This window comes from Dermochelys coriacea, chromosome 23, assembly GCF_009764565.3.
Source record: "Dermochelys coriacea isolate rDerCor1 chromosome 23, rDerCor1.pri.v4, whole genome shotgun sequence".
Taxonomy (NCBI): Eukaryota; Metazoa; Chordata; order Testudines; family Dermochelyidae; genus Dermochelys; species Dermochelys coriacea.
Genome location: NC_050090.1, coordinates 4,255,582 through 4,265,867, shown reverse-complemented (window position 1 = coordinate 4,265,867; position 10,286 = coordinate 4,255,582). Strand labels below are relative to the sequence as shown.

At 50.8% G+C, this 10,286-nt stretch overlaps 1 protein-coding gene across 2 annotated transcripts; it reads left to right on the top strand.

Moving 5' to 3' along the window:
- Positions 1 to 17: 17 nt before the first annotated feature.
- Positions 18 to 9,630, top strand: POLR2I (RNA polymerase II subunit I). Of its 2 annotated transcripts, none has more exons than XM_043501649.1 (6): positions 18 to 187; positions 1,909 to 1,963; positions 5,002 to 5,111; positions 6,167 to 6,241; positions 7,074 to 7,125; positions 9,409 to 9,630. In XM_043501649.1, the coding sequence occupies exons 1-6, from the start codon at positions 129 to 131 to the stop codon at positions 9,469 to 9,471; spliced, it is 414 nt and encodes a 137-aa protein (XP_043357584.1). In that variant the 5' UTR covers positions 18 to 128; the 3' UTR covers positions 9,472 to 9,630. The 2 variants fall into 2 exon arrangements, with proteins under 2 accessions (XP_043357584.1, XP_038237887.1); XM_038381959.2 differs by having other exon boundaries at positions 20 to 187; positions 5,038 to 5,111.
- Positions 9,631 to 10,286: the final 656 nt, after the last annotated feature.

Sequence of the window (10,286 nt, the reverse complement as noted above, 5' to 3'; positions counted from 1 at the left end):
TTTGCCCCTGCGGGCGGCCCGTAGCGCAGCGGCTGAGGCGGCGCGTGCGCAGACGCGGCCCGGCCGCGGCGGGAGGATTCTGAGCCTGCGCAGTGCGCGGCCGCGGGCTGGCCGGGGGCGCGGTTGCTATGGAGGCGGACGGGACGTACGAGCCGGGCTTCGTGGGGATCCGCTTCTGCCAGGAGTGGTGAGCGCTGGGGGGGCGGGCCCCGCCCCTCCCCTCCCCCCTCTCCCAGCGGGCCCCCCCCACCATCCCGGCCTCCCCCGGGGCCCAGCCCCCCACCCCCCGGGTCTCGCTCCCTCCTGTCTCCTTTGAACCCCTGCGTGCCTCAGCCCCCCCCTCGCTGCTCGAGTCCCCCCCCTCCCCTCCCGGGACCCGGTCCCGCCCCCCTCTCCCAGCGGGCCCCCCCAACCATCCCGGCCCCCCCCTTCGGCCTCCCCTGGGGCCCAGCCCCCCACCCCCCGGGTCTCGCTCCCTCCTGTCTCCTTTGAACCCCTGCGTGCCTCAGCCCCCCCCCCCCCCGCTGCTCGGGTCCCCCTTTGCCCTGCGGGTCCCGCCCCTCCCCCTCCCGGGTCCCGGTCCCGCCCCCCTCTCCCAGCGGGCCCCCCCCACCATCCCGGCCTCCCCTGGGGCCCAGCCCCCCACCCCCCGGGTCTCGCTCCCTCCTGTCTCCTTTGAACCCCTGCGTGCCTCAGCCCCCCCCTCGCTGCTCGAGTCCCCCCCCCTCCCCTCCCGGGTCCCGGTCCCGCCCCCCTCTCCCAGCGGGCCCCCCCCTTCGGCCTCCCCTGGGGCCCAGCCCCCCACCCCCCGGGTCTCGCTCCCTCCTGTCTCCTTTGAACCCCTGCGTGCCTCAGCCCCCCCCCCCCCCCCCGCTGCTCGGGTCCCCCTTTGCCCTGCGGGTCCCGCCCCTCCCCCTCCCGGATCCCGCCCCTCCCCCCTCTCCCAGCGGGCCCCCCCCTTCGGCCTCCCCTGGGGCCCAGCCCCCCACCCCCCGGGTCTCGCTCCCTCCTGTCTCCTTTGAACCCCTGCGTGCCTCAGCCCCCCCCTCGCTGCTCGAGTCCCCCCCCCTCCCCTCCCGGGACCCGGTCCCGCCCCCCTCTCCCAGCGGGCCCCCCCAACCATCCCGGCCCCCCCCTTCGGCCTCCCCTGGGGCCCAGCCCCCCACCCCCTGGGTCTCGCTCCCTCCTGTCTCCTTTGAACCCCTGCGTGCCTCAGCCCCCCCCCCCGCTGCTCGGGTCCCCCTTTGCCCTGCGGGTCCCGCCCCTCCCCAGGATACCCCCCCGCACCCGCCTGGGCCCCCCCTTCTCCTGCTCTCGCCCCACCCCTCTCCCCAGAGAGCGGGGAGCCGCCGGAGGCTCTTTGCCTTGTGGTCCGGCCAGGCACGTGGCTCGGAACAGGAGCCCCAGGACTAGCACCCAGGGCCCTGACGCTGCACGAGAACCGGCGCTCCCGGGCTGCAGCCGGGCGCCCTGATTCAAATGCGAGGCCCGACCGTCAGGAGCCGCTGTGTCCGCCGCCCGAGGCGAGCATCTGCAGCGACGCCAGGCTTTACTGCCCTCGAATCCACACGGACCCGACCCTGAGGGGCGAGGGGTAGCTCAGTGGTTTGAGCGCTGGCCTGCTAAACCCAGGGTTGGGAGTTCAATCCTTGAGGGGGCCATTTAGGGATTTGGGGCAAAAATGGGGGATGGGTCCTGCTTTGAGCAGCGGGTTGGACTAGACACCTCCTGAGGTCCCTTCCAACCCTGATATTCTATGAGTCTATAACAAACCCGCGTGGTCGCCGCAGTAAAGACGGGGAGGGAATTTTTGCCTCCCGGAGTCTAATATAAAAAGCTGGGGAAGGGTCTCACCTGACGCCTGCCGGGGACCTTGCTCCTCATTGTTGTCCTTTGTGTCTGTAATAGCAACAACATGCTCTACCCCAAGGAAGACAAGGAAAACAGAATCCTGCTCTATGCGGTGAGTTTCAAATGGCCAAGGCCAAATTCAGCCCTGCTCTGAGCCCAGTGACTGTAGCAGAGTTGGTCCAATTTCATACTGACTCAGCTTTTAGCTCCTTCTCCCTCACAGTAAACTGAGGCGAGGGCTCATCTTGGCTTTCTGAGGGGAAGAAACCGCTTTAAAAGATCCTAGTGTTTAACCTCACGTGCACTTGGGCTGCTTTCTTCAATAGCCTGTTGAGGATTTTGTTGTGAGCTGGAGCTTGCTATGGGTATGCTTGTCCTTATCCTGCCCCCTCCCGCCCCCCTTCCAGGACTGAGCCTACTGTCCCAGTTCTTTCCTTCTGAGAAAGCGGGGTGGGATTTCCTAACATGCCTAAAGCAATGATCCTCCAAGGTATTTCAGAGCAGTAGCCGTGTTAGTCTGTATCAGCAAAAACAATGAGTCCTTCTTGTGGCGCCTTAGAGACTAACAAATTTATTTGGGCATAAGCTTTCGTGGGCTAAAACCCATCAATAATTCCCATTGATTAAGTGCCTAAATACCTTTGAGGTCTGAGCTTGAAATGATTTAGGAGTGCAAATCCCATTGAATTTCAGTAGGATGTATGCTCCTAAATCGCTTAAGCTCTTTTGACACTCCCTCCAACCCCAACAGAGGGAGGTGATTCTTGTACTTGACGTGCCCGTTGCATTGATTTTTATAAGGGTTAACTGGGGCTCATTAAATGACTAATCACTGCTGTATATTAGGAAATGGTATGTATTTGGGGAGATGTTTTTTCTGATTCCTACTGGCTTTTCCTCTTCATTTTACTTCCCTTTCCTCCTGGCTATGGAGGGCTGAGGATCGCTTCCCCCTCTGATATGGGTATTCAGGTCCCATAGCAATGGATGTGTTAGGAATAGCTAGATAGGTGGTGAACCTCATGCTGTCAACAGTGAATCACTAGGTTGAGGTGTTGCGCTCTTTCTTCTTCGCTCCCCGTTTCTGTCTGTGCAGGAATACGGAGTCAAGCTCTAATATTCCCTTCTCCACACACATGTGCACTATATCTCTGTGCTTCCTGTTTTGCCACAATTTCAAGGTTATATTTAAAATGGTTTAAGTAGAGATTTCCTGCCAGGAAAAGCAGTGAGAAATAAAGACACCAGAGATATATCATTACTGTTACCCTGGGCTCTTCCCCAGGTTTTAGCCCCAGCCTGCCCTTACCATCTACACAGAAAACCTCTGACCCAGAAATGTGTTAAGTCCGGGCTAGCTGGAATGGCTGGAGCGGGGATGTTAGAGCCGGGCTCTTTACTTGGGTTGGAACCTGTCTACTTTGCAAAATCACTGTCCTGCTGATTAGTGCTCCAATGCCCTTCCCACAATTCCCCTGTGAAGGACAGACTGGTTCTCCTCCAATTAACATAAATGACTGGAAAAGAATCAGAGAGCATCTCAGCATGAAGACCCATGGGACCTGCCCTAGACACACACACAGGCGAGTGCAGAAACAGTAAGGACACAATAACGTGGGTAGGGCGTGGGGTTGCTTGCACCTGGTCTAGGTCAAGTTTGGTGCCAGATCTGGGAACCAATCACCTAGGCTAACTGTGCTGTGAAGACCAGTGGAGTTCCTCAGGGTTTGGTTTTGGGACCAATCTTATTTAATCTTTTTATTACTGACCTTGGCACAAAAAGTGGGAGTGTGCTAATAAAGTTTGCAGATGATACAAAGCTGGGAGGTATTGCCAATTCAGAGAAGGATCGGGATATTATACAGGAGGATCTGGATGACCTTGTAAACTGGAGTAATACTAATAGGATGAAATTTAATAGTGAGAAGTGTAAGGTTATGCATTTAGGGATTAATAACAAGAATTTGAGTTATAAATTGGGGACGCATCAATTAGAAGTAACGGAAGAGGAGAAGGACCTTGGAGTATTGGTTGATCATAGGATGACTGAGCTGCCAATGTGATATGACTGTGAAAAAAGCTAATGCGCTTTTGGGATGCATCAGGAGAGGCATTTCCAGTAGGGATAAGGAGGTTTTAGTCCCGTTATACAAGGCACTAGTGAGACCTCACCTAGAATACTGTGTGCAGTTCTGGTCTCCCATGTTTAAAAAGGATGAATTCAAACTGGAGCAGGTACAGAGAAGGGCTACTAGGATGATCCGAGGAATGGAAAACTTGTCTTATGAAAGGAGACTTAAGGAGCTTGGCTTGTTTAGCCTAACTAAAAGAAAGTTGAGGGGAGATATGATTGCTCTCTATAAATATATCAGAGGGATAAATACAGGAGAGGGAGAGGAATTATTTAAGCTCAGCACCAATGTGGACACAAGAACAAATGGGTATAAACTGGCCACCAGGAAGTTTAGACTTGAAATCAGACAAAGGTTTTTAACCATCAGAGGAGTGAAGTTTTGGAATAGCCTTCCAAGGGAAGCAGTGGGGGCAAAAGATCTATCTGGTTTTAAGATTCTACTTGATAAGTTTATGGAGCAGATGGTATGATGGGATAATGGGATTTTGGTAAGTAATTGATCTTTAAATATTCAGGGTAAATAGGATTAATCCCCTGAGATGGGATATTAGATGGATGGGATCTGAGTTACCCAGCAAAGAATTTTCTGTAGTATCTGGCCGGTGAATCTTGCCCATATGCTCAGGGTTTAGCTGATTGCCATATTTGGGGTTGGGAAGGAATTTTCCTCCAGGGCAGATTGGAGAGGCCCTGGAGGTTTTTCACCTTCCTCTGTAGCATGGTTGACTTGAGGGAGGCTTCTCTGCTCCTTGAAGTCTTTAAACCATGATTTGACGACTTCAATAGCTCAGACATAGGTGAGGTTTTTCGTAGGAGTGGGTGGGTGAGATTCTGTGGCCTGCGCTGTGCAGGAGGTCGGACTAGATGATCAGAATGGTCCCTTCTGACCTTAGTATCTATGAATCTAAGACCTACCCCTAGATTTGTCATGCACGAAATGCATCTGATTGGTTATATTAGTGAGACTGAACAGAGCTTACAAAGGTAGCAACTTCTGATTGGATATCCCCATTCTAGGTACATTTTATGTCTCTCTCCATTTCCTTCCCAAGTGTCGAAACTGCGATTACCAACAGGAAGCCGACAACAGCTGCATCTACGTCAATAAGATCACCCATGAAGTGGAGTGAGTATGAGAGGGCTCAGACCTGGTGCTGAACAAAGTCTGTGGCGATTCCGAGCTGTTGATTATCCCCCCCCCCATTTACTGAGCTGTTGATTAAACACACCTCTCATGGAGAGAGTGTGGTGTAGGGGTCAGAGCCAACAGCTGGAGCAGTAACTGGAGCTACTAGGCCTATCTCAGTTGTAAGCATAACTGTGGCACCGTGAATAAAAGTTTATCAAACGTTATAATAGTTTATAACAAATGTTAATGAGAAAAGATGTAAAAGGAAGACAGACTGAATTGATTTAAACACCTTATTAATACAGTGTAAGAATTGTGTTACAATTATGCCTGGTAAAGAAAAGAAACATAGGGAGTGAAAATTAATGGACTAAAATTGGTGTAGGGTTGGGAGTTAGGAATTTCCAGCTTTAGTCTTGGCTTTGGGAGTGAGCGTGGTGTAGTTGTCAGAAACGGGACTGTGAGCCGGGACGCCTGGGTTCTCTTTGTGGTTCTGGGTCTGAGTGTGCTCTAGTGGTTAGCGCAGGGGGAGGTGCGTCAGGACTCCTGGATTCTGTTTCTAGCTCTGCCACGCCATATGATGTTTGGCTAGTCACTTCACCTCTTAATGCCTGGTTTTCTCCCCCTGTTGAATGGGGCAGCCCCATCGATTGGAGGGGTCATCATGAAGCATTTGGAATTGGTGCTGGACTGTAGAGGGGGAATATGCGTCCAGTTGCCTTGAAGGGAACCGGCAGCTCTTTCACCTAGTAGAAAAAGTCATACTAGAACCCAGTGTCTGGAAGTTGAAGCTAGACAAATTCAGACTAGAAATAAGATGCATATTTTTAAGGGAGGGTAATTAACCATTGGAACAACTGGCCTAAGGTCAGGGTGGGTTTTCCATTACTTGAAGTATTTAAATCAAGACTGGATGTCTTTCCCATACATCTGTCAATCTTAACACAGGAACTGTTGGGTGGAGTCGTATGATTATCACGGTCTCTGTCTATCCTGAAGGCAGCTCATTAGTCATAGATTCTTAGCTCCTAACAGGTCTGTTTTCATTGCAGTGAATTGACACAAATCATTGCGGACGTTTCCCAGGACCCAACTTTGCCCCGGACAGAGGATCACCCATGTCAGAAGTGAGTGTTAACCCTTTGGAGCCTGCTGCCTGCAATTTCCAGACCTAAAAGAATGGCTGTGGCCTGAGGGTTACATTAACTGGTTAGCTCTGACATGCAAGATTTCTTAGAGTCGGAAGATAAACCAACACAGTCACTTATCTGGAAAGCTCTAGCTACAGTCCTGCCGGTTCTCACAAGCTAAGCGGGATTTCCTGGTTGGGAGACCTCCAAGGAAAACCCTGGCTGCAGCAGGCTCTAGTGTTCAGTATGGAGGGCTGGCCCATCCAAGGCAGCTCCATATATCTAGAGGTGCCATTTCTCAGATGAAATGTTAAACAGAGAGCCTCCCTACCTGTGATCATTAAAGATCCCAGGGAATCAGGCAGTTGTGTGTGTCCAGGCTTGGGTATTTGCATTCTGCCTGCTTAAATTCCCTGCACCATTTTAATAGCAGGAGGATTGTGTCCATTTCCTGGACTCCCCCTCCACCCATTCTCCTCTGGCTCCTGCCCCCTCCAGTTTCCCTAAAACCCCTGCCCGTGCCTGCACTTCTGCACTGCAATTCATAGCCCTGCAGCCTGAGCCCTCTTGGGTCTTTTATTGCAGTGCTGACATACCCTGGGACAAGAATTGTCTGTACAGCACCTAGCACAATGGGGCCTGATCTTGACTGGGTTTTCGGCACAACTGTAATAAACATGGTTAACAATAACATCATGTGTTTTAACCAAAAGACTCCCAGTGATCCTGCTGGTTCTTTCCCAGCAAAACACTGATGCCAACCCAAATCCGTTCTCTCTGAGCTTACATCCCTACTCTGATTCCATGCTGACCTGTTCCTTCTTTCCAGGTGCGGGCACAAAGAAGCAGTATTCTTCCAGTCTCACAGCGCAAGGGCTGAGGTGAGGGGATCTGCTCCTAGGTTTGGAATAACAGAGTTAGTAGTTAGGGTCTTATTTTCATGTTCCTGCCTGTCTTGGGCCCATGTGGAGCGGTTTCAAAGTTGTAACAGGATCCACTGGCCGGAAGTTGAAGCTAGATGGACTAGGCTGCATCCCATCAAGGAATGGATTAATCCGAGTGTGATGCACCTCACCACTAGCTGCCCTTAACATTAGGCAGCTGGGTCTGTACCTGCCGGGCCTTATCTGACCACCACCACCAGCCTCTGGCAACACCAGCTTCCCCTCTAGGCCTACGCAGACCCCACTGTCTCTTTGCAGGTTAACAACAGACACTGCAATCCTCAAGTATCCTGCTGTGGTGTCCAATCCCTGATCCACTGGACACGCACAGAACTCCCAGCTCTTCCTCTCAGTATATCACAGCATATCAGTTACACCACCAAACACAGCTTCGCTCAACCCACAGCACTTAATTTGTAGAGAAAGCAAGAGTAAGTTTATTTAATAAAGAACAGCATCAAAGGATAGAAATCAGAATTACTGGAAACGAAGGGTTACATAGAAAATAAAACCATAACATGCATCCTAGAGCCTCAACTTAACTAAGACTACGTTGTCATGCCATAAGAGCAAAAGCTCCCTCAAAATCCTTCCAGCATACTACAGCCAGGCTTTGCTGGTATCTTCTGTTCATGAAACAAGCACGCTTTCCTCTTTGGTGGAGTTTGTCTTTACAGTTATAGTCCAAAACTCCGCACTTGCAAACAGGACAACCCTGTTGCATGGGTTTTCCTGCCTAGGGTCTCCCCTGGAGACTCTGCGATCACTTGATTAGCATTTTGCTCAGACTGTAAATGGATGCTGCTGTGCCATACAGTACTCACTTTACATGTAGGCAGACAGCTAGATAAACATCTCTTGCCTGAAAGAAACCCATTTCTCACCTTTTCTGGTGACAAGCCCCAAGCCACAGACCATAAGAACATAATGTTCAGTATAGATACCCAGCTCCTTACATGTTATTGATATGTACATTTTGCAATGATTATGGACACCAGTGAGACACAGGCTTTTAGTAGAGACTTTGTGACACTCTTTGGCAAACTAGTAAGATACCAGAACCCAGTGGATCCCTGTAAATCTCGTGCATTTTAATACAACTAAATGTATCCATCTGGGAACAAAGAACGCAGGTCATCCTTAGAGGATGGGGGACTCTATCGTGGGAAGCAATGACGCTGAAATAAATTTTGGGGGTGGATAATCAGCTGAACATTAACTCCCAGAGTCACGCTGGGACCTATGTGATCCTGGGATGCATAAACAGGAATCTCAAGTAGACAGAGAGAGGTTATTTTCCATCTGTGTTTGGCACTGGTGCGACTGCTGCTGGAATCCTGGGTCCAGTTCTGGCGTCCACCATTCAAGAAGGATGTTGATGATAAATTGGAGAGGGGTCAGAGAAAAGCTACAAGAATGATCAAAGGCTTAGAAAACCTGGCTTATAGTGATAGACTCAAGGAGCTCAGTCTATTTAGCATAACGAAGAGAAGGTGAAGAGGTGCCTCGAGGGGTCTCTCAGTACCAACATGGTGAACAAATATTTAACAACAACGGGCTCTTCAGTCTAGCAGAGAAAGGTCTAACACAGTCGTACTCAGACAGACGCTGGAGAGCTGTAAGTGGCTCTTTGCAGAACATGATATTAAAACACTGATTTAATTAACAACCAATCAGGATGCTTTTACTATGTTATTAGCCAATTGTAGTTGATAAAATTATATTTGGTCAGTCATTTTGCTGTGAGAATTATATATATCTAAATATTTCCTGTCCTACTGTTTCAATATGAATCTATAGTACTATAGTAAATGAAACAATGAATTCCCACGACTGTGGTTCTTTTGCGTAATGTTGCTTGATAATTTGGCTCCTGAACCATTGAGGTCTGAGTATCCCTGGGCTAACATGCTCCAAGGGCTGGAGGTTGAAGCTAGAGGAATTCAGACCGGGAATAAGGCGTACATTGAATAGCACGAGTAATTAATCATTGGAACATGGGTCCTGGTGGATTCTCCATCACTGACAATGTTTAAATCAAGATGGGGATGTGTTTCTAAGAGACCTGGGGCTGTTCTCTTGCTCAGGCTAGGATAGAGGTCGGGCGAGGTGGTCACAACTGGCTGTCCTAGCCTGGAATCTGAGTCCCTGCACCCTCCACTAGTTGGGATCAAGATGTCCCTGGGTCACACTCAGTTGTTGCATTCTCCTGTTGTCTAGGATGCCATGAGGCTGTATTACGTATGCACAGCTCCGCACTGCGGCCACCGCTGGACTGAATAAAGGGGCAGCTTTTTGAGACCTGACATCACCTCTGGCCCCTGGTTGTCAGAAACATTTGGGCTCAGTTCTCTTCTTGGAATAACCTCTGCTCCTGGTTCTGCCCTGGGATCATCTAACCGCTGTATTTTTGTTAATAAAAAGGTTTTATTTTTCAAGTCACACCAGCATGTACGTCTGTGAAATTGGGTCTGTTGTAGCCTAAGTGTGTGTCTTCACTACTGTATTATCTAGAGGGACCTGCCTCTCGGGAGAGAGGGCACAACCCCTTGGGCAGGATCGGTCACCATGCTCTGCGTTATCATTAGAGCTTCCATGGAATTAGCATGGTAAGTTTGTCCTGGCTTGATCCAAATCAGAATAATTACATTCCACCTCTGAATTCTCTGCATTTCCTGTTGCATGTGGGAATGTCCAACTCCAGCTCCACCCAGCCACCTTGGGGTCCTGCCTCCTACCAGCACATCCTGTGGTAGGTAGAACTGCAGGGAGCTGCTCAAGAGCAGCCAGGCTGGAAGTGGGATGAATCCAGCAATTAAAGGAAACCAGTTCTGGAGGTGGCCTGCTCCAGATTTGTGTCTGTGGCATTTATTGCAAGCAGTGGCAAGGCCTGGCTCCAACTTGGACCTGTGACTGATACCAAACATGGGCACTAATGCAATTCAGTCTGGGAAGAGGAGGCAGATACAGGGCACAAGACAAGTTTGGTGGGCATTTTGACAGTGGCACTCCGCATCACAAAGCTACAAACCTCCCTCCCTCCTGTTCTCTGCCTGTGGCACACAACAGGGTAGGCTTCTGTTAGCCTCATCTGGGTC